The sequence below is a fragment of the Podarcis bocagei genome, assembly GCF_964188305.1.
Source record: "Podarcis bocagei genome assembly, chromosome: 5".
Lineage (NCBI taxonomy): Eukaryota > Metazoa > Chordata > Lepidosauria > Squamata > Lacertidae > Podarcis > Podarcis bocagei.
The window spans coordinates 67734181-67758034 of NC_138129.1; the positions used below are offsets into that span (position 1 = coordinate 67734181).

At 43.5% G+C, this 23854-nt stretch overlaps 2 protein-coding genes across 2 annotated transcripts in view; one reads left to right on the top strand and one right to left on the bottom strand.

Annotated features, from left to right (window-relative positions):
* LOC308586741 (serine/threonine-protein kinase TNNI3K) overlaps window positions 1-23854 on the top strand; it is a 165393-nt gene that overhangs the window by 129253 nt on the left and 12286 nt on the right. The window contains exons 23-24 of the mRNA XM_081193729.1: window positions 18994-19053; window positions 22175-22344. Coding sequence (XP_081049855.1) covers window positions 18994-19053; window positions 22175-22344 — 230 coding nt within the window. The remainder of the gene's footprint in view (window positions 1-18993; window positions 19054-22174; window positions 22345-23854) is intronic.
* Window positions 383-17960, bottom strand: LRRC53 (leucine rich repeat containing 53; the record flags this gene model as incomplete). The annotated part of the gene is made up of 6 exons (XM_081195509.1): window positions 383-2754; window positions 5706-6292; window positions 7896-8001; window positions 9913-10623; window positions 17380-17444; window positions 17923-17960. The coding sequence occupies 6 exons, from the start codon at window positions 17958-17960 to the stop codon at window positions 383-385; spliced, it is 3879 nt and encodes a 1292-aa protein (XP_081051635.1).

Consider the following 23854-nt stretch of genomic DNA (forward strand, 5'->3'; position numbering starts at 1 on the left):
CGACATGGAGGACTTGAAGAAGCTCTGAGAATACAGACACTTGAAGGAGCTGTTATGGGATTTGGGGATTGGGGTGAGGGGGAAAGGGATGGGTCAGGTTGGCAAGGGGTTTGGTGGGGGGGGGTTGATGAGTAATGTGAGCGGGGTGGCAGTTCCTAGTTGTTGTTTTATTTAAAAAAGCAGTTATTCTATTGTAAGAAAACTTTGTACAAAACATGCAATGCCTTCTTAACTGTAATTTATAAACACAATTCTGTTCAGTAATTGCATTCCCTTTTTAATTCTTCATTCTGCTTTGGCTTTCACAGCTCAAGAGCTCCTTGTTTTCCCCCAACCTATATTGGTCTGAAAGTTTCAGTCCTGGGTTAGAAAGTCTAGCTCTTCATATTGAAAAGGGTTTTTTGTCTTTGAAGAGAACTAAGGAAGGATAAATGTTTTTTGAAATATTTGCTTTGCTTTGTTCTGCCTGAGAAGGCAATTCTTTATCACAATCAGCAGATGTGGGAGACAGTGTAGGTTTGGAGACAGATATTTCGGCTTTATGTGTCTTGTAAGGAAGTGAAGGCATCTCGGTTTGTTCCTCATAACTGACGTCTTTAAGCTTTGATAACAAAGGATGCTCTTGACGTGTTGCTGGTGGCATTTTACCTTCTTTATGATCACTGCTACCTTCATCAAGTTGATTGTTTGGAGCTTCTTGCAAATCACTCTCATTATCCATATGCACCTTATTGTTCATTTCAAGATTGATGTTGCTCTCCAGATGTGTGTTTCCAGTTTCAGGGGAAGTGGGGACGTTTGATGTGTTAGAGATAATGGTCACTTTGACAACATTTTTATGAAATGTTTTGCATTTGTTATTCTCCCACTCATTCCCAGTTTGCACTCCTTCCTCTTTTAGGCCCGCTGAGACCATGAGTGTATCTGGGATAAACATTTTTGTTGACTCACTGTTGCTTTCTGCTTTGAAATCTGCTCTCTGGTGCTGTGATTTTGTTCCATATACTTCCATGTCATTAGTTCTAGCTGGCATTTGAAGCTGTTTGGTGGTTAGACACCCAGCGGCCTGAGACTTAGAAAGTGTGCTGCTGAACTGAACTGGAGATTTGAATCTATTTATGTCCTTTTCTGTCGGAATTTGGTGTCTACTTGATGGTGGAATTTCACCAAAGCTATGGGACTCCACAGCAACTAGATTTCTTTGTGCAGATTCAGTCTCTATAGCCCTTTTGTGCCCTTCTAGTCCATCTTCCACTGTTAAGCTTTTATCTTGTTGTTTTTGGAACTGCTTCTGATTCCTGCCTTGCATTATATTCTCAGCAATTTGCTGAAACTGCATATTATCGTCTTTGGTGGCATTTTGCAAACTGAGCCCTTCTCTTTCAATAAAGAGAGCTTGAGAAAGACTGTGGTCTTTTTCCTGTGCTGCCATCATCAAAGAACTCTGGTGAAAGGCCAGGACTGCAGTTTCTGTAATATCTTCACTAAGCTCTTTAGAATTCACTGGTGCTGGAATGTTATTTGCTTCATTCTGCAAAACACTCAGTGAATGGTTGGGTGAAACAGCAATAGCTGAAACAGTCATCCTTGAAGTTCCATTTGGTGAGAATAGAGATGAGCTCCTGGTGCAACTTTGAGCTTGTAAAAGCTTGGCGGGTGAAGTACCCTCAGCAATTGTCATGTGAGAAACACTCTTAGAAGGACAAGAGATGACTGTAGCAGCATCTGTACCATTTTCTTCAGGCAGTTTCCCAACAGATTCTCTAGAATAAATAATATCTTTGCTGCACTCTGAGATCTTTTGGGCAGCCACAGAATATTCTGATTTTGTTTTTGTTCTCCTTCTTCTGTCTTCCCTCGTGGAAGCATGTGGCAATTTTGCCTGTCGACAACTTGGGCACTGTTCTTTGTTTTCTTTGGGGAGAAGCTCTTCAGGCTGGATTCTTGCTTTTCTAAAAGGATGTAAATTTAACTTCACAGTTAGAGAATCCCGGCTTTTAGTTTTCATTTTATGCTTCTGGATGAATCCAATCAGTTTTCCCCCAGGTCCTGCAGAGGTGGGAGATGGTTTCCTTTCTTCATTTTTTGCTCTTGAATCACAGTGCAATCTCCTTCCCAGAGCAGGGGTGAGGTTTCCTTGAATACTCTTGCCTTGTCCTTTGTTCTCTGGGGATCTCACCCCACTTAAGCCACTTGTCACATCCACCCTCTTTATTGTTGTCAGGTCAGGTACATAAAAGCTAACACTCTTGGGCTGATACATTCTCTTGATTGCTGGTGATAACGACATCTCTTCATCAGTCATACAGGAACTGCCTGCTCTTTTGCTCTTAACTTCACTCTGTCCTTCATCCAACTTCACATTTTTGTCATGGTTCTGTTTCTTTTCTGTCGGGTAGTTGCGATATTTATCACAGCCTATGTATTTACAGATAAGGAAGTTGTCTAGCTGCGGAGAAATATTTTTGCTCCTTTCTAACGATCCACATGGATCATCCTGTCGCCATCCATGGCTTCCTAATGTTGCTTCTTTCACGCAGTGGTCCTTGGATTCCTCTGGTGTGTCAGGTGCTGATGACAAGGCTGTAATAAAATGCCTTTGCCTCAGCCTGTAAGGCTTTAAGCAGTCCTCATCCTCCTCGGTTTTGGATACAGACAGACACGACTCATTTGCTAAAGGTTTTCCAAGCCCTTCTTTTGCCAAAACACACGCAGCTCTTGAATGTCTTCCACAGAATGTGTCACTTCTGATTCCTGCGAAACAGCAAACGTTGAAACTTAGCACATGCAGAGGAGTTCTCTTACACTGGCTAAACAGATGTTTGGAACACCTACATCGGGGGTGCCAAAAAGCAGAGGGCTTCCCTGCTTATGGGAAAATGCAAAACAACTAGCTCAGCATTAGTCTCAGGCTCAGCAAAACATTTTTACGTTGCAAAGCAATGGCTAATGTATTCTTTTGGAGTGGCCATTTTTTAAAAAAATGAACTGAATAATGACTGATATGAAGACAACTTTGTTCTTGTTCTCTGTATAGAACTATACAGTCAATCAGTCATGTATGCTTCTGCAAGATAATTCTGTCAACACCATAATTTCTAAATATCCAAACTGAAGCTCTTGTGTTGACTGTGCAATTATTTATTTAGCACTGTAATACTAACATTGAAACCACATTCTCTGATCTTCTCTGCTTCCCTTCCCCTCATTTCCCAGCCTTCCTCCTGCACAACTCTTTCTTTTGTTGCATTTCACTTGATGAAAGCCACTCTGCTATCCTTATATGCCCCCTCTTGCTCCCCTCGCTTCCCCGTTTCTGGTTACTATCTACCCTGCCCTTATCCTGCCTCTAGATTTTTTTCCCTCCCCCCTCCTTTCTGGTTCTTTTGCTGGTACAGTCAAACAAAACGCTTTCTCTCAAACTATTAGCCAATTTCCTTTCTGAACTCTTGGCTCATGCTGCTGACCCTCACCGTTTCCACTTTTTCCCTATTCCTTTTGAACATTCCCGCACCCACCACTTCCAGGCAGGCTTCAACCCTCTTCATTCCACTGAGCATGCCATCTTCACAATCACCATATTCTTGCTTCTCCCAAATGATCTCAGCTCAGTCTTCTTCCTCTTTACTGCTGCTTTTGATACAGCTGATCATTCTGCTTGGCTTGGCTTCTTTTTTTGCCATAGGTAAAGGTAAAGGGACCCCTGACCATTAGGTCCAGTTGTGACCAACTCTGGGGTTGCGGCGCTCATCTCGCTTTATTGGCCGAGGGAGCCGGCGTACAGCATCCGGGTCATGTGGCCAGCATGACTAAGCCACTTCTGGCGAACCAGAGCAGCACACGGAAACGACGTTTACCATATTTTTCGTCCTATAGGGCGCACCGGCCCATAGGACGCACCTCATTTTTTTGGGGGGGGGAATGAATTAAAAAAAATTATTCCCCCCCCCCAGCCGCGGCTGCCGCCCCAAGCCTTCCGCACACCTGCCCGAAGCACGGGGCGCCCTCTGGAGGGCGCTCCGTGCTTCGGACTGCAGGGTGCCGCCACAAGCCTTGCGCGCCCGGCGGGACCTCCTGCCGGGAGCGCAAGGCTTGCAGATACCTGCCGGAAGCACGGGGAGCCCTCCGGAGGGCTCCCCGTGCTTCGGGCTGCAGGCTGCTGCCCGCAAGCCTTGTGAGCCCACGGGAACTCCTGCCGGGCTTGCAAGGCTTGCAAATAGCTTCCTGAAGCCTGGAGAGCAAGAGGGGTCGGTGCGCACCAATGCCTCTCGCTCTCCAGGCTTCAGCAAAAGCCTGCATTCGCCCCATAGGACGCACACACATTTCCCCTTCATTTTTGGAGGGGGAAAAGTGCGTCCTATGGGGCGAAAAATAAGGTACCTTCCTGCTGGAGCGGTTCCTATTTATCTACTTGCACTTTGACGTGCTTTCGAACTGCTAGGTTGGCAGGAGCAGGGACCGAGCAATGGGAGCTCACCCCGTTGCGGGGATTCGAACCGCTGACCTTCTGATCGGCAAGTCCTAGGCTCTGTGGTTTAACCCACAGCGCCACCCGCGTCCCTTTTTGCCATAGTTCTGTGCAATTCTGACCTCAGTTGATTCTCTTCTAATCTCTCTTTCAGTGTTTCCCTCCCTAGCTGGGGTATCTTAGGGCTCTAACCTTAACCCTCTGCTAACACCTTTCTACATGCTCTTCCTGAGTGACTTCATCCTATCTCATACTTCAATGGCACCCTTCTCTACCCATCTGGGAATGACTGTAGTTTATTGAAAGAGCATTTGCTAGCAGGTTTGATCCCTGGCATCTCCAGGTAGGGCTGAGAAGGATTCCTTGCCTGAAACCTTGGAGAGTCACTGCCAGTCAGTGTAGACAGTACTGAACTAGATAGACCAATGGTCTACAGGCCCTTCAAGTGTCCCTATTTTCCAGGGACAGACCTGGATTTACAGAAGCCATCCCGGTTTCTGATTTGATCCTGGAATGTCCCACTTTTCCTTAGGACATCCCTTTTTTCATCAGAGAAATGTTGGAGTTATGCAACCCCCAAGCCAAGGAGATGAGTAACTATACAACCTTTAGAAGACACCTGAGAGCAGCCCTATATAGGGAGGTTTCTTAATGTTTAATGCTTTATAATGTTTTTATATGTGTTGGAAGCCACCCAGAGTGGCTGGGGCAACCCAATCAGATGGAATAGGGTGTCCCTATTTTCATCAGAGAAATGGAGGGTATGGACTCCCTTTAAGGCAGTTTCCTATCTTCCTACTCATATACTCCAGAATTTTCCACCTCCTTCTGATACTTCATCTCCAAGTGCCTTCCTAAGATGTACATTGGATGCCAACAGGAAGGCAGGATCGAGGAAGATCCTTGCACTGCCCCATGAGTTTGTTCTTCTTTCTCAGCAGGTACAATATCATTGCCACAGCCCCATAGCTCTCCCCTCACTGCTATAGTAACCTTAGAACAGGAAGGCTATAATGTATCAGGAGCTAACAGTGGGCTTAGTTCTCATTCCCCAAACCTCAGACAGGGCACAATTGGCATGGGAAATCATCACACCTGTGGCCTTTCTTGTTCTAATATTATGGAAGCAGCGAGGCATGCTTCTATTGATCTGTGATAACTCTTCATGAGAGGGAGCGACTGGGGAATCATCAGTCAAAACAGAAGCGATGTCCAGTTCCCAGGAAAAAGAGCTCACCTTGATTCAGTTTGTGATGGTCCTCAGATCTTGTCGCCTGTGTGTCTTCCTCCCACTGCCCAAAGTTGTCTGGGCTTCTAACTCTCCTTTGGAATTGTTTTTGGCACAGTCCATCTGCTTCATTAGGCACAGCTGCATTCCCAGAAGACTCTGGAGGATAAGACTGTAGCAGTCTACAGTTAAGGCACAAGAAATGGTCATTTTTCATCTGTTCATTCTCCTTTTGAATGCTTCTGAGTGGCATTTTTAGGCCTGTGCACTTAGACTCTGCCTTTACTGTTGCTTGATGGCTATTTTCCTTTAAAAGTGGTGTTTCCCTGCCAGACCCCAACATGGACATGACCTTTATTTCATTTTCCCGAGTTAAGTGGCAGTTACAGTATCCCTTAGTTAGGTAATTTCTTGGCTCATGACCACACTGGGATTCATCTAGGGTTCTGCAACAGCAGTTTCCTGATGAGTGTTCATTTGCTTTGCCGTGTTGAAACTTCCTGTTAAAGAGGGCTAAAACTAGGCAGGTGAGACCAACACCTCCTGTGACAAATACAAGGTTTATCAAAGATGAAATCAGGTAAATTAAGGTAGAGCTCATTAGACATTAAACATACACATCAGAACATAATAAAACAAAACAAAACCACTAAAGGGATAATCCTGCTATTTGAGATTATTAAAATGTAGCAGAGGAGGGGGTAGAACAGGAATCCAATTAAATCCCCACACATTTTTATCTATATAATTCTATCATTCTGTGTCATCCGCAGCAATTATTCAAGGAGCAAATGCATTTGTAATGATTGGAGATACATCTGAGATCTCCTTAAAAGAGAAACAGTACCTCTTGAAGACCTTTTTATGCCAACAGGCATTTGCAGATGTTTAAAATTGATTAATGATTATTTGTCTTTTTTTTTTTAGTGGTATTATATTGTTGTACACCGGCCTGACATTTTATGATATGGTGATATAGAAATACTTTCATTGAATGAAAGTAAATAGTTGTAGATGGAAGCTTTATCTTTGAAATGACAGTAACTGCATTGCAGAAAAGTCTGATAGGACTCGGGTCATTTTTAGTTCATGAACTATTGTCTGCCACCATCCAATGAAAGGAGGTTAAGTCTCCAGAAGGGAAGTTAAAGGAAGTTTGTTCATTTAAGAACTATACCTATATGTTTTGCTTCATGAAACTAATAGTAGTTGCGTGGAAGGCAATTTAGATCAGAAAACCTGTTCAGGTGGACAGCACAGAACACAGTGGCCCTGATCTGATTACGATCTCCCCTTTATATTTTTGTCTTATCGCTCTGTGTGCATAAGAGCGATCCAGTCACATTTCTCTTGCCTTCTCAAGTAGTTGCAAATTATAGCAGAAAAAAAATTATTCCCCAATATTCTCAGAATTCTTTCTTTTAGATATTGACATTGAATGCTCGTTAGGTAGCAGAATAATTAGCAAAAAAAATATTGATTATATGATAATGGTGTTTTGGATGTCAGTTTTTGACATTTGGGTTTGAAATTTGACTTCAGTATCTGATATTTGACTTAGCAGTTGACAGCTTATGACATTTCATATTTGACATCTGCAAAACAAAAACAAAAACATTGAGAGATGCTGATTAGTTTGAAGAATATGGCTTTTGAAGTAAATGTCCACATTTTAAAAAATTGTAATATTTTGTAATTTTTGTGAAATTTTGTTTCTATGGGAATGCTAATTAACATGCTTGGCTGCAGTCTAATGGGGGGCATATTTAGATCGCAAAGGAAAATGGCTTTTTTAAAATGTCTGGGAAAATCTGGATGTAAGTCATGTCAGCAGACTAAAGAAAGCTCAACAACTTTTTTGTCCAGATTTGTCCAATTATGACTTTGTTTACAGCGGTCCTGGGAAGTCTAAATTCCTCCTCAATGTCATCCCATCCCAGCAGTTCTGCAGACCGCAAAATAAACCCTAGACTTGGGCTTTGTCTATGAGGCTCTGCACAAATACAAAATAAAATTCATTTAGAATAAAGACTATTATTGAATGAGGATAAATTGTTGGTTTGTGTTTTTTTTTAAAAAAAACAGACAGACTGAATTTTGGAGAGTATTCTTCAGATCCTGAGAATTAAAAATCATAAACTGAGGTGGGATTGGAATCCAGATTCCTGGGGACCAGACATAACGTTCTGTCCTCTGTACCACAATGCCATGGCAGTTGCCACCCACATGGGAAAATCAGGCATTCCTATACAATAGGGCTCATTGACAGCACTAGTCAGCTGATTGGCACTGTCATTAAGCCTCACTTGCAGAGGAATAACGAAAGCTTAAAAGTTAGCTCCCAGTTGTTTATTTGTAGCCACATTTTTGTAGTCACATCACGTGGGACAGGTTGACATGGTATGAGGAACATGGTCTTGTGGGCCAAGTTGGGGCCTGTGCAGGACCTTAGGCCTGTGGGGCAGAGTATCCTCACACCTGCTATATACATTAAGCCATGTCACGAGGTTATGTGAACCTTTTGAAACCCATTAGACACAGTATATGTTTTTCAGTAATGTAGGCTGTGAAGGAAGCAGAGGAGAAATATCACTTATCAATTCATCCAGCAGCCTCCCTGTCTTGTTTTCATCTTGGCAGTCTCCCTTCCACTTACAACCTGTGCCTAACATTTCTTCGCTTGTGAAATGAAATGAGATCACAGCCTGAGGTGGTATAGCTTCAGGCAGTGGTATAGCTCCGGGCGAGACTTTCAACTCCAAGATATATTTTTATATGTTTCTGTCAGAAGGACAATGTATTGTTGGTTGAAGAGAACTCAGGGTCATCGCAAAAGTGCAATGGAGCCACCATTCCAAGATAAATAAATAATTTCTGGGACTAACAGTAAGCAGAATAGGTGTAAGGCATATTCTGGAAGGAAGAACAGTAGTTTGCATGTTGCTGCAGGCAAGGAAGAAACTAATTGCCCTCTGAGTCCAGGTTCTCATTTCTAAGAGTCCCAGGCCTTGGAACACAAGAAGAAGCACTCCTTTTTAAAAAGACAAAAGGAGGCACACGACTGAGCAATATGAACGGTGCCATCCTTGAAGCTGTGTCTTGAGGCTCAGGAGGCCTTAATGGTGTGCAGTGCCTTCCATCAGCTTCAGCTGGTGCCCCTATCTGGACAAGAATAGCCTAACTTCTGTCGTCTATTCTCTAGTAACCTCTAGTTCAGATTACTGCAATGCATTTTACATAGGAGCTGCATCTGAAGACGGTTTGGAAACTTCAGCTGGTGAAGAATTTGGCAGCCAAGTTGCTCACTGGAGCAAGACGGTTTGAGCATATTACACCGGTCCTGGCCTGACCGGCTGCCAATTAGCTTGTGAGCCCAATTCAAAGTGCTGGTTTTGACCAGTGGTGTAGCGTGGGTTGCCAGCATGCAGGGCAAGGAAAGTATTGTGCCCCTTAACTGGTGCCTCCATGCAGTGCTACTGCTGCTGCCAGAAAGAGCAGTGGAGCAGTGGTGGGACATGGGTGTGTGCCTTCACCACTGCCACCGCTGTGAGTCTCACCATCTGCCCATCTCTGCCGGCAGGGGATGCTGTATGGCCAAGGGATGCAAGAGCCTGTCCTCTCCCAGCTCCTGTTCAGCATGCTGCTCACATGAGACAGAATGGGGAGCACCTCCAGTTGCGGCACCAGCTGCAGACGCTTGTCCCTAAAAATGTGCCTCGGGCAATTGCTCTGGTAGCCCCCCGCCCATGTTACACTTTGATTTCGACCTATAAAGCCTTAAATGGCTCAGGACCACAATACTTCAAGGACCACCAGCTAGGTCTCCAGCTGTTTTGGGACTACAACTCCTATCATCCCTAGCTAGCAGGACCAGTGGTCAAAGAAGATGGGAATTGTAGTTCAAAACCAGCTAGAGACCCAAGTTTGGGAAACCCTGGACTCTAGATGATAGCTAATACACAGGAGATCTTACTTAGGACAAGGTGTGGGATTGGCTGGTTATCAGGTTCTCCATGACTATGATTTCATGATTATTTTTTCATAAAATGGTTTAAAAGAAGGAGGATCTCGGAATAGATCAGGTGACAAATATGCTGGCAAGGGGTGGGGGTGCCATTACCTAGAAAGGAAAAAACAGCAACCAGTGCAACATCTCGTCCGTAGTTCCTCCTCCTGTTTTCTAAAATACCAGGAGGGTGTTTAAGTGCAGACTTACAGTTGACCTCCGTGAGCTCAAGCAGATTGGTCACTGATGGGTTTTCAGAAGCTCTGCAACTCACATTATCAGCATTTCTAAGCATCCTTGATGAAGAATTGACGTATTTCCTTAGAAAGGAGGCTAGGTCGTGAAGTTTGCATGTGCAGTTCCACGAGTTCTGGTCTAAGCTTAGAAGACTTAATTGAGCAAGAGAGGAAAAGGTGTCAGGAATAATGGCTAGCCTGTTCCTTGAAAGGTCAATTTCCATCAGTTGGGCGAGGCCGTGGAAGGCTCTCTTTTCAATGGAGCTAATGAAATTGTTTGACAAATCTAGGATCCTGAGTTTGCCAAGCTTTGCCATCTCAAAGCTTTCCCCTGTGATGCTCATTAGTTGATTCCCATTTAAGTGGAGTCTAATAAGATCCTTTGTGCTCATAAACCAAATTCCACGAATGCGGCTCAAAATGTTGTTGCTTAACACTAGCACTTGCAGCTTTTGAAGTTCATGAAATGTGCTGTACGTGATAGAAGAGCTTGATATTTGGTTCTGGTCCAGAAGTAAAGTCTTCAGGGTTCTAAGTCCAAGAAAAGCATCATCTCTAATGGTTGTAATCCCATTAGCGCTGAGTCTTAGTAAAGTTGCATTGAACAGGAAGGACAGGTTAAACCCTTCTACTGAAGTGATACTTCCATCAGTAACAATCAAAGCTTTTGTGGATGCAGGAACAGCTATACGAAAGGAATAGAAATATAGTTAAGTTTCTATAGAGATGCAGGCTTGCTCCTCGTAATCTTTGCTTGGATTTTAAGCAACTCATATTAATGGGGTTATGAATCAAAAGTTATTTTTCATTTGTTAAAAGAGAAAACTTCCCATTCTAATTTACAAAATACAGTGGTGCCTCGCAAGACGAAATTAATTCGTTCCGCGAGTTTTTTCGTCTAGCGAATTTTTCATCTTGCGAAGCACGGTGTCAGAAAAGTTTTGGAAAAGCTTCAAAAATCACCAAAAACCTCAAAAAAGGCTACCACACCGCGTTCTATGAGTTGCTCCTCAAAGTCAAGTCGCAACTGTATTAACGGTGTTAAGAAAAAGGAAACAAACTTGCAAGACGTTTTCATCTTGCGAAGCAAGCCCATAGAGAAATTCGTCTTGCGAAGCAGCTCAAAAACTGCAACACCCTTTCGTCTAGCGAGTTTTTCGTCTTGTGAGGCATTCGTCTTGCGGGGCACCACTGTACCTACTAGCGTTCTTGATATACAATTTATTGATACAAAGTATTGCTTTGATAAATTTTATTTATTTGTTTTGACAGTTTATGTGCTGCTTAATTACAATCATTATCTAGGGGCATGCAATGAAAATAAAAAGCCAGTTAAAAATATAAATTCAGAATTGAGTTAAAATTCTTGCTGGAATAAACATGTCTTTAGTAGGCACTGGAAATTCAAGTTGCCTGACCTCAACTGGAAGGGAATTCCATGAAATGGGGCCCACAATATTGAATGCATCCATACATCTGAGTCATGGGGGACCACTAGGAGCAACTCCCCTGAAGACCTCAGTGGTTGGACAGGGATATCAAGAATCTTGCATTCCTCGAGCTATCTTAGACTCAAGTTGTTAAGGACTTTGCAAATGAATACAAGTGCCTTGAACCTGGCCTTGTAACATATGGGCAACCAGTGCAAGCTTTTGAACACTGGAGTCATGTAGAGGGAATAGTTTGTCCCCATCAACAGTCTGGTTGCTGATATATCTATATCATCTATATCTATGGATATAGGGTGTTTGTGTGTGTGTGTGTGTGTGTGTGTGTGTGTGTGTGTGTGTGTCAGAGAGAGCATTAGAAGACAACTTAGGTCAGTGATGAAATACAGTGTGATAGGTCATTTGAGCAACCTGCTTTTACAATCAAATATCACTTTTTAAAGCAATATTTTATCATTTCAAAAGGGGGGGAAAGGAAAAGGAGCATGTAGTTAATTACCTCTATCCTGTTGAAAGAGAAACTTACCGTATTTTTCGCCCTATAGGACGCACCAGACGATAAGACACACCTAGTTTTGGGGGGAGGAAAACAAGAAAAAAAATATTCTGAATCCCAGAAGCCAGAACAGCAAGAGGGATCTGGCTTCTGGGATAGCCTCTTGCTGTTCTGGCTTCTGGGATAGCCGCTGAAGCCTCTCCTGGGCAGCGGGATAAAGGCTCCCCCTGCCCGGAAGAGGCTGCCCTCTGTCCCTTCCCCCATCTCCTGCAAGATCCGCGTGCTCTTAAAAGGGAGCACGGCTCTTGGGGGCTTTTCTGGGAAATGTGGGAAAGGACAGGGCCATGCGCGAAGCCTCCGCAGGGCAGCAGGGAGCCTTCATCCCGCTGCCCTATGGAGGCTTTGGGGGCCTATCCAAAAGCCAGAATAGCTAGAGGGAGTGCTGTGTAGCACTCCCTCTAGCTGGTCTAGCTTCACGCGAAGCCTCTGCAGGGCACGGGGAGCCTTCATCCCCGTGTCCTGCGGGGTGCCTTCATCCCGCTGCCCTGCGGAGGCTTTGCACAGCTAAGCCAGAAGCTACAACAGCGAGAGGGAGCGCTGCAAAACACTCCCTCTCCCTATTCTAGCTTCTGGCTTAGCCGCGCAGCCTGCATTCACTCCATAAGACGCACACACATTTTCCCTTACTTTTTAGAAGGGAAAAAGTGTGTCTTATAGAGAGAAAAATATGGTACTTGGGGGCAGTTCATAAAGGCTATCCAAGGCTGCTCATCCCTAAGGCAAAAGTGTGCTAACCCCTGGAACAGATTCCAAGTGGATCTGCATCACAGGGCCCCAAATTCAACATTAAGTAGGAAGATGTTTTTATGCGTTGTCCTTATTTCATGCTTCAGAATGGAAAGGCAGGGCTCCACTCCTTTTCTGTTTCATTATTTTGCCGCATTGTATCTAGTGAATGCAATAAGCATGCTATACATGTAATATCTGGCATTCTGTGTGATCTTTCACTCCGGCTGTGGAGGGTAGAGCTTTATTGGCTTCATAAACTGACAGCACAATTCGGCACCAAGTGGCTGGAAGGTATACATCGCTGCAGAGGTGCATTGCCATCAAAACCCCATCTGGAGCATGCTGCTTGCATCCTGGATGCAGCCTATGACTGGAAAGCACCAATGAAAAAACTCATAGCAAAACAGCCCAGAATCTAATAATAATATATCCAGGTCAGACAAAGATGATGGAAAGAGTGGACTGCTTCCCTTAACTGGAGCGGCATGGATATGTGTTATGCCAGCACTCCAAGCTGCCTCTCTCAGCTGACTGCCATCATCAATCTCCCTGTCCTGCCTGGATTAAGTCACTGCCAGCTTGCCCTCTCCCAGCACCATGCTCACTCAGACAGTAGCTTAAATTCATCAAAAGCTTCATACAACACTCTTGTCGTTACCAGTATATTAATATTTTTTGGGGGTGGGGGGGTTTACTGTGCTCCTGTGTGACAGATTTGTTCAAGAAACAGAAAACCATCTGTTCCACTAGATGTCAAAGTTAATGCATTGCTTATCACAATGATTTTTATGCTGTAATATGCAAAAAGATTTTCCCCGCCTCTCCACCTTTCTAATGGAAGTGAGAAACGAACAGCACTTTAACATAAGCACGCCGAGCAGGCAAGCTTCCCACATGCTGCTCAGCAACCGTGCCTCAATCCTGACCTGATGCACTCCTGCTATTACCAGCAAGGGTGTCCCCTGAGTAGCGACTGTCATTTGAGCTACCTCACCAATTTACTGATGCTAATGTTTATCTGTGCTGGGAAGTCATTTGTTGTTTTCCCTTTACAATATGGATTATTTTGCCTCGGGCGGTTGTAATAAACTTGACAGGGGGTCTGTTTTCTTATTGATGCCTTGGAGGATTTCCCATAGGGCTCTCATTAAGGCATCTGAATGCAGTCCCCCTGCTGTGGTATGTATTGCTTTTAATCAGGTCCCTCTATATGATAGAGATTAGCCCAGTCTTAGCTTACGTATCGTACAGTTGCTAAAATGACTGACGGAAGACTACAGAGCCGCCATTAAACAAGTAGCACTTTTCGCAAGATAAAAGTTGATGCTATTATGGGTTATCATGACAACGCTGGCTACTGCGCCGCCACTTCAGCATATTAGCATGCGTGTACTAATTGAATGAGGCAGAATGGTTGTGAAAGTGTGCTTACGTTGCATCTGCCAATGTTAAAACAGATATGGTGATACATTTGTCACTGAGCAAAGTAACGCAGGCTTTAAAATAGCAAAGGCACAAGGGTAGTTAAGTACTGCTGGATTACTTGCAAATGAAATAGTTTAACTGCCGGATTCTATAACTTGCAATACCAGCACAGGTATGCTTGTGACAGCTGTTAACAATGTTACCTGATCTTAACATTCAATCCAGCACAAAGGTTTAAAGTGACGATTTGAGGCAATTGGCTAGAGGGCTAATCAGTATCCCCCCCCCCCCTATGCAGCAGTACACTACAAGTTGTTGCCTGCAGGCCATCAATTACTTAAAAACACCAAAAGCTCTAATTTATTGTTTTTAACACTTTGTGAGATTTGCAATTTTAATTTCTCGCTGAAATGAAAAACCAAATAACGGAAAGCTTCTCAGTTTTTGCATGTATTGAGCAGAGTCCATAAGTTTGGCAGCACCCAGCTGTGCTAAAACTCTTCAAGCACCAGCCTTTCAGCTGCCTTCTAGGACTTTTAACAGGAAGCAGCTACCAATAGGTTCATTAGCCTTTTGCTATGGACTCTTCCTTGGGCTACATAGGGTTAGATTCCTCTTCGTGCTTTGGTTCTATTCCCTTCCCTCCAGAAATTTCATCTCATCTCACTAGTCCCCATCCAAGTCTTCCATAACTTAGTCCTAGGCTAGTGCAATGGTGTAGCTAGCCACCCTTGGGAGCAGGGCAAGCCAACCATTGGGCGAGGTGAGCCCGGGTAGGCCATGCTGCATGGAGCCTTGCCGCAGCCTCCCCATCAGCTGTAGGGCGGCAGAGCCTGCAGGTGCCTAAACCACTGTGTCACGCCCAGGAGAGACACATGGCTCGGGTGCTCTACAGGCCCTGCGGTAAGTGCCTCCCCCTGCCGTGTGGTGCCCAGTGCCTCCCACCCCCTAAGTACGCCTCTGCCTAGTGTGAGTCGTTTTTTGCGTATTCACCTCATTTCAGCTACTCCTTTCCTTGATGTACCTGCCTGTCATCCTGACCTTGCCTGACCCTTCCTCTGACCCATGGACTGAACTGTAAACTTGATTTTGAAATAGTTGTACTCAGCAAATCCCACTATTGTAGATCTAGCCTTTCTTCGTTCAGCTTAGTTCCTACAAGGCTCTGTCCAATCTTTCTTCTGCAAAGGCCGAATGCGCTTACTCTTGAAAGCCTAATATCAACGGCCTAATATCAAATTTGATTATGAAATGTAGCCCAGAAGTTTAACATTACCCTTTTAAATGACTTCTCTGACTATTCAGAGATTCTTCCTAAAAGAACTATGGCCTATATGATGCAGTCTTGATCCTCATTAATTGAAACAATTATATATAACTTTATATGTATCATAGCATTTCCACTTGAAATGGAATGGAATTCTTTTGACATTGCTTTTGACTACCTCCAAAGCACAACTTTGAATGAGAACACATGGGCATTGAGCAGCAAGCAACGAAACACTCCCATTATTCCCTGGAAACCACCGACTTTCACACAGCTTTCAATTACAATGTGGTTTAATTAAATTGGCATCAATTCTTCCACGTAGAACAGCCTTCAAAGTCAGGGAATTCATCTTGCAAAGTGGGAGCTTAATTTGTATTGATTTTGATTAGAGTTTAAAATCATTGGGCCTCTACTATCCTCACAGCCAAATTAGCCTCGCATTAAAAGCCGAAGTAGACTCGATGGCGACTGTGGGCAAAGCACTTGCCTGTGTAAGTGTCCCATGAATCACCATCAGGTATAAATGCATTTAACACTTGAGTCGGTTTGTGTTTAGAGGAGTTAGCGTGCCACTGCTAGCTACCTTGTCCAGGTCATCAGCTCTGCACACAGATAAGCTGACTCATGCATACATTTACACATGGTAAGGCATTTGAGGAATGTTTAACATAGGCATGCACCATCCTCCCTGTTTTCGGCCCAATATGACTTTGAAAACAGTTGTTCTGACCACGTCCTGCCTTGGCTTCATAGCCTTCCATGCTCCCCTAAAACATGCCTGAGGGAGACATACAGCGGGGGGGGAGGGGTCTGTAACCTTCCAAATGAATTTTGGTTGCAGTTCTTGCCACCCCTGATCTTGGGCCATGCTAGCTGGGGCTGAAGGTAGTTTGAGTCCAACAACATCTGGAGGTCCCCATCCCTGACAGAGAGGTTGCTTGACCCAGGGACGAACCTTCAGCATCTCCTCACATGCCCTCCCAGCTTGAGGACAAGGCCTAAATTCCACCTGTACCTTGAATCTCCCATTAAACACCTACTGAGTATTTAGCTATGAGCTTAATGTAGAGCCAATGCTTCAAAGCTTTTCTAGGAAGAGAGACTTTCACTGGCATATTTGTTATGGGAGTAGGATGGCAGCAAAGGAGATCATCACAAAACCCAGGAAGTTACTGCATTTATTTACATTTAGCATCACATTTGGGTCCCTTAATTTTTTCTTCCTCATATGCCAAATGGGAACAGTATAGCCAGGGAAAAGGATTATTGATTTTGTGGGTCATTTTATATTATTTTTATAACTATTAGGCTAGGATTTTTTTTTCTGCTGATGGCAATAAGCAAATTTTCCTTTCCTAAGAATCAGTAGCACTTTGCTTTAAATTTGTTAATCAGGTGTCTTATTAAATTGTTGACTTAAACAAGCAATACATAATGAACACAGGCATTGTATCTTGTTAGCATTTCCACAGCTCATTTAACACCAAGAGAAGAAAAAGCATACTTTCTTTCAGAATTATAATGCACTTTATGATGCTAATCTGTATCATTGGTACATCACTTAATCTTGCTAATGCTGAAGGGTTCCTTGGCAGGGTTAGAAGGCAATTGATAGCTCATTCAGCCAGTGGACAGCTTGAACTTTGCACAAAATGTGGATAAAACTTATTAAAATGATCTATTTTGTTTTTCTTAAAGCGTTTGGCTGAGTGAAATGACTCTGTTCTCGGTAACAAAGGTTTTCAATTACCTCTGAAGGGCTTGGAATAGTTTGGATAAGGCCTCTAGGCAAAGAGAAATGAAACAATGCTATCACTCTCCAGTCAAAATGTGAAAGGCTAGCTCTCTGAAAGTTTACCTCGCAGCAGCAGGCACAAGAAGCAGTCAATACAATTACAGCTGTGCTGTGTGAGCTTACAGTATAGAATAAATATCAGTTCTCTTTAAGTGTCTTACTTAGTTACCTAGTATATATGTTAATCCTTGACACAGAGTAATATCTTCAGAGCATACCACGCATGAAGGAGGGCATGATGCGGTTAACTGAATCATCATAGCAAGCAGACTGAGCAATGCACCTAAAAGGGACGAAAAAAGGGTACATGTACATATATCTATATACACACACACGCACACATATCTTGGCCCTGACTTTTTAATATTGTTATTCATGACTTAATTGTAATTAAGCAGTGAACCCATCACTTTTCAAAGAATTACACTTGCTTAAAAGTCAGGTGTTGATGCAGACTACAGGGTTGGAAAACCATTGTCATTCTTCCATTTTTGTTTTCATTTATAAGAAACACATTTAGCACCATGTCTAATTTGGCCCTTAAATTAGTCTGTGTATGGGACTCTTTATAGGCATCATACATGCTGCTTAAGTTGTTACAAGTGATAGCTTCACTTTAGGGGGGGGGCTGAGGTGCTGGATCTCTAAACCTTGAAGCTGTAATTTCATCCATCTGAGAAGGTCCTCTTTTCAAAGAGTTGCGGGAGGCAAGGAAAAGACACAGAATGGTAAGAAAGAATTCAGTATGGCTCATCGGTTACCTACAGTTCAGCTTAGATCCCAAGTTAAGGAAGTTCATGGAGGCAAAGCTTTTTATCACAGCCCTCAGCACCTTTGTACTATTGTTAACGGAAAAATCTGAGGGCTCTCTTGGACAAAAAGTAAAGACACCAACCAGGATAACTTGGAGCAAAACAGCAGCCTGTAGGCTTGGCCTTTATTGAACTGTTGCAACAGGGTATTCCCTTCCCTTGCAAGAGAGAGGAAAGACCCAGAACAATGGGCTGCAAGACCTTATAAAAACTTTTGAAATTCCCCTCCTCTAGGTCAAGCCCACCCCCAGAAACATCATGCATACATTACAGAAAGGAGGGGTTGACATCATGCATACGTTACAGAAAGGGTTGACATCATGCATACATTACAGAAAGGAGGGGTTGAGGGAGGAGTTGTGGTGGTAACCTGAGTGTCCTGTCACCTGGCTGGTTCCTCCTTTCCCCCTCCCCATGAGTACTTTCCAGGTGACAATGGGGAGTTTGCAGTTTCCTGCCCCCAGAGGGAAGATCTGATCATTGTCCTTTGTTTCAGCCTGTGGTGAATCCACTGTTCTTTGTGATTTTGATTGTCTTCTGTCTGGGATTATCAGGGTTGACATAGCAACTGGGCAGGGCTCCTGTGGATGTGCTGGTATGCTGAAGAGATTATGGCTGACCAGAAACCAAGCACCCCCTTTGATAGTCCTTGTCACATGGAGTAAAAAATGGAACAGTGCAAATCCGATGTATGGTTGATTTTCTATGAATTTATAACAGAAATGTGGCGTGTGTAGTGTGTGAGTGTGAGTGTGTGTGAAGTTTGTGCAAACAGAATGATTGGGGTGGGGGGGTTCCTGCTACACTATGACCCTGGCCCATATTCTTTAGAGAGACTCGCCAACCCTCCAGCATGGCTGTAGGTGTGAACTTCCTTAAGTTAACTTGCCTTAGGATCCAAGCCAGTACCTTTTAGAAATTGGAAGTGTATGGCTGCAAGTGCTTTGTTTTCTATCTTCACCAAAACAGACTCAATTTTCTTTGTACTTATATTGTTGTTCTGTCCTTATATATTTGCAGGGAAGGCCTGAATTTTCTGAAGTGGTCTCCAAATTAGAAGAGTGTCTGTGCAATATTGAGGTAATGGCAGAACGTGTCACAGTTGGTAAGCAACATGAATGCATAGTTATGAGCGAGTGTGATGATGGCTGGGCTGGTTGCTCACAGAAGGAACTCCAGAAATATTGCAAGATATGGTGCCTGGCATTCTCAAGCTGATGCACTCCACTGCGATCTTAGCTATGAAATAGGAAGGAGATGCAGGAAACAGATGCCTTTTAAATAGTGAAGGAACAGAGACATCACACCATAAAAAATAGAGCCTAAGGTTAGAAGTCCTCATTCGTCTCCATTCGTAGAAACAAGCAATGAGAGATAAAGGTGGCATGGGGGAAACATCATTGGTCCCAGGGTATGAACCGAAGGCACACAAGGTGTGGGCCTGGACAGTGCCTGGATAAAGGGCAGCTGGGGAACCACATGAACTCAGGCTGGGGTTCCATGATGGAAGAAAAGTCGGCTATATATGTATAAATAAATACAATTCCCATACTGTGCACAATCTTATATATTTTTGTTCCCACGCCTGCTATTTAACTTCCCCTCCCCCAGCCCCTCCCCTGTCATCCACCCACCACTGAAATTTCATGTAATATCTAATTCAGCCCTTGGCATTAGGCAGCTTTGTATGTGAAATTTTGAGTGCGCACTTCACATGCTACAATGTCTACCTTTGGCTCCCTGGAGAAAACGGTTGCTTGTCTGTTTCCCATTTTGCCATAAAGAGAAACAACGCAGAAAACAGGTATCTTGAACCATGTGTCACTTGTCTTGCAGCATCTCTAAACCAGAGCAACCAGCTCTTATCAATGATGTCACAAAATGGGTCAAACTACCACTCTTGAACTACTTACTTTAGTTTTGCGTTTTCTTCTTCTAAATTTTACAAACTGAAATGGTGCAAAGGGTAAATGTCTGCATTGATGTTATAGGGTTATTGGCAATTAGGACATGCAAGAAAAGTTTTGCAAGAGCTGAGCCTCCAGATCATACCAAAGGTCCTTGCTAAATGAGCTTACTCAACATAATGTGATTAGCAGAAGTTAATTAGCACAAGCAAGATCAAGTTTGCCTGCTTACAAGGGCTTACAGTCTAGCATTTGGGTTTAGCATACAACATCCTAATGCCTTTGCTTTCAGCATATTTTTTCAGATCAGAATGTGTATGAACCCGAATATTACTGAACTAATTTTATTAGCTTTCATGAGGAGCCTCAGACCATGTGGCTGATGGCTATACAATGGCCACAGGTCATCCTATGTGATCTAGGGCTTTTCCCTTCACCTTAGTGGCACGGGGTATACTGCAGCAACCTCCATGCCACTCACCATTAAGAAACAAGTTCTGAAGCATCCTTGAAATCCTGTCCTGGTGCTATCTAATGCCAAATGCAAGGAATTACATTCTGAACTTGAGAGGGTCTCCTCCCACAAGAACATTAATGTGGAATTGTGTATTATTTCAAAATGTGGTAAGCCAACCCTGCTCATTTTGCATAACAGATCCTTTGACCTTTACACCAAAGTCCTGCCCCGAGTGCACCACTGGTTTGGGTAATAATAATAATAATAATAATAATAATAATAATAATAATAATAATAATTTTTATTTATATCCCCCCTCCCCAGCCGAAGCCAGGCTCAGAGAGGCTAACATCAAATGTATAACACATTAACATAAAATCAGACAATTAAAATACATCCTCAAATCAGATCAGGACCAGAATAAAATCCAATCAGATGGCAATCCACAGATTAGGGTTGGGGACCTTAAATGCTCACCAAGGACTGTGGTTAAGGACTGTGGTTAAAGAAAAATCATGCTCAAAGGTTCACTGCTCTCCAATGCTCTAGGTTTTCACATGTCCAAGGGCTGTACCCTGCAGTTTAAAAACAAATTCTGGGGCTTCTTCCTTCCAATCCCTTCCTTGCTTTGAGCCCTGTGGCTTCATCCCTCAGAAAAGGTAAATTCCACAGTGTTGAAGGGAGAAAATACCAGATCAAGTATTTTCTAAAGCAATCAGCTGAGTCAGTGGAACTTAACTTCAGTCTATGGCTAAAAAAAATATCCCAGTCCTTTTGGCTTTCAACCGAGAGGATAGCTGATGAAATAGACGACATGCTTGATCTTGGCAACCAGGGCTGTGCATGTGGGGAAAGTTCCCCATTTCCTTCCCCCTCCTATCAAAGTATATCACCACTCTTGAGCCAAAGGGTCAGAGCAGTGACTCCCGTCATCTATTTCATTTTTCAAGCTCCAGCTGCAGCATGATACATTGTGTGTAGGTGGAAGTGCCTCTAAGAAAGTGTGTGTGTACATGTGTGTTTTGTTTTGTAGACAGCCTGAAGCAGTATATCACAAGTAACTGTGCTATCTCAGAGGAGACCTAGCTAGTTCCTGTGATACATAGTCAGCAGTTTATATGAGATTAAATCTGGGGTGTGAGCCCATGTAAGCTTCAGAAAGAAGAGCAATACTTAGCTGGCTAAAACACATCGCGTCCATCATCAGAGCAACAGAGTGGTGAAGTTTGAAGGAGCAAGTGCTGTCATAAAGGGAGGCTAACATTTTAGGATCTTTGTTGGCCACATGAAATAAGATGTGAAGATACTCTCTGGGCTTGCTCAAACCAGAACAAACTGTTGATTTGCACCTGCCTGTCTCCTCATTAATGTAAGAAAACCTTCTAGAAGTTGTTGAACTAAAACTCCCACCATCCCTGAACATTGCCTATGCTATCTGGGGCTGATGGGAGCTGGAATAACTCCTTAGGGTCCAAGGAGCAACGTTTGCCATGTGGCACAGCTGTGGTGGGTCCGGGGAGGCTGCCATCTTCCAGTGTGGTTGGAGGATAGTTGAAGGGTCTCTCTTTGGCCAACAGCATATACATGTGAGAGTACATGTTCAGTCCCCTGAACAGAAAACATAACAGAATGCTTTGTACAGGCGACAATGATTAGCATCCTCTTGGCAACAATTTCTGAAACCTAACATGTTGAGAGCAGTAGAAATAGCTGGGGACTGGAGCAAAGTTACTTGTGAGATACTGCATATGGTGAGTTCTCCTGCTGTCAGCTTTTCTGGCAAGATTTCACAGTTCTCATAAGTGGGTATTGACAGTGTTCTCTCTGTTAATTCCAGCTGATGTCACCAGCCTCTAGCAACAGCAGTGGTTCTCTTTCTCCTTCCTCTTCCTCGGATTGCCTGGTTGCTCGAGGATGCCCTGGGCGCAGCCATGTTGCTGCTTTACGAAGCCGTTTTGAGCTGGAATATGCCTTGAATGCAAGAACTTATGCTGTCTGGTCACAAAGGTAAGAATGCAAATGGAAGGAAGGAAGGAAGGAAGGAAGGAAGGAAGGAAGGAAGGAAGGAAGGATCCTTCCTTGACCCATGGGGTTCTAAGAGTTGCCTGGTACTTAAATAATCGGCTGTTTGGACAACTACTAGCACCTAGTAGAAATGTCACCTGAAAGCAACACAGAAAGAAAACTAGTCTCTTTATTTCTTGGAGGAGACAAAACACAATCTGTGCTTCAGCATCTTAAGTGTCACTCTGGCAACACAATCTACAACAGCACTAGAAAAATGTGTAGTTGATTATTTCCCGAACTTAGTTTTAAAAGTCCTGGTAAAATGGTTTGCAAGGTTTTCAGAAGTATAACTGATCTTTGGGGGGGGGGGAGCCCCAAAGGGTTGGACCCGAAAAACAGTTTAGTGAAGAATGAGCATGTTTAGTAGACACCAAATGCTGGTGAAGTATTAGAGGGAAGAAAAAGAAAACCAGGGGAAATGGAATGGAGTGGCAGGAAACCCAAATAGCAGTACTCCATACAAATATCAGTACTCCACACTCCTTTGGTTAAATGTTCCACTTGCACCCTTCCAGTGCTCACCAGTTAAAAGAAAGATCAACAAGAGTGAGCTGGAAACAAGCAGGTTATGGAAATGTCAGAAGGATCTTATACCACATTCCTCTTTTGTGCTGCAGCATATAATAGATTTGCATGAAAAGAATGAGCGAGTGACACATTTAGGTTACACTATAGATACCCAAGAGGGCGAGAAAAGTAGTTATCACAGCAGCCTCCCTGCTACTGTAATTTAATGTTCATCTCAGTGCGCCACCCAAGCTCATTAGCTTGCTGAAATGGGTTCCTGTATAACCCAAAGGGTTACAGAACAGTTTCCCCCTCAAATTCTGTGCAATACAAATTAACTAACTCCAGTCCTATAAATAGAACATTAAAAGAGTTGCCCAGAGGCAAAATGTAAAGTAAAATGAAGATGGTTTCTGCAGATTCAGTGTTTTTTTCAATTATACAACACACTGGGATGATTAATGACCTAGCTTTCTAATGACAATAGTTTCTTGAGGCTTTAATTTTTTTAAACATACAAATTGAGAGAGGGATTCTGCACTATGTGCTAACATCCATTGCAGTGCACTTTTTCCACACCCTCCACCCCCGTTTTAGCTACCCAAAGTAGCAAGGTACACACACATCTACTTTTGCCTTCTCAGCCACACACAAAGTTAAGGAGGCATGAAATTACCTGCTCAATGCTCGCCTTGTAAATGCAGTCCTTTCTGTTCATAATGCTACAGTGTTCCAAAGAATGCTGTGGGAACTTAAGCTGGGGGTGAAAGCTTGGGTCAGAATCTAGAGAGAGAGCAGCTTTTGGTGTGTGCAAGACCCTTCAGCATGCACATAATGGCAGCTAGTGACCATTGGGAAGGCAGAGAGGCCAAGAGCTAATGACAGGTGGAGCCAATGCATTTCAGGATTCACACACCCAGATTTGCACACCCAGGTTTCTCAA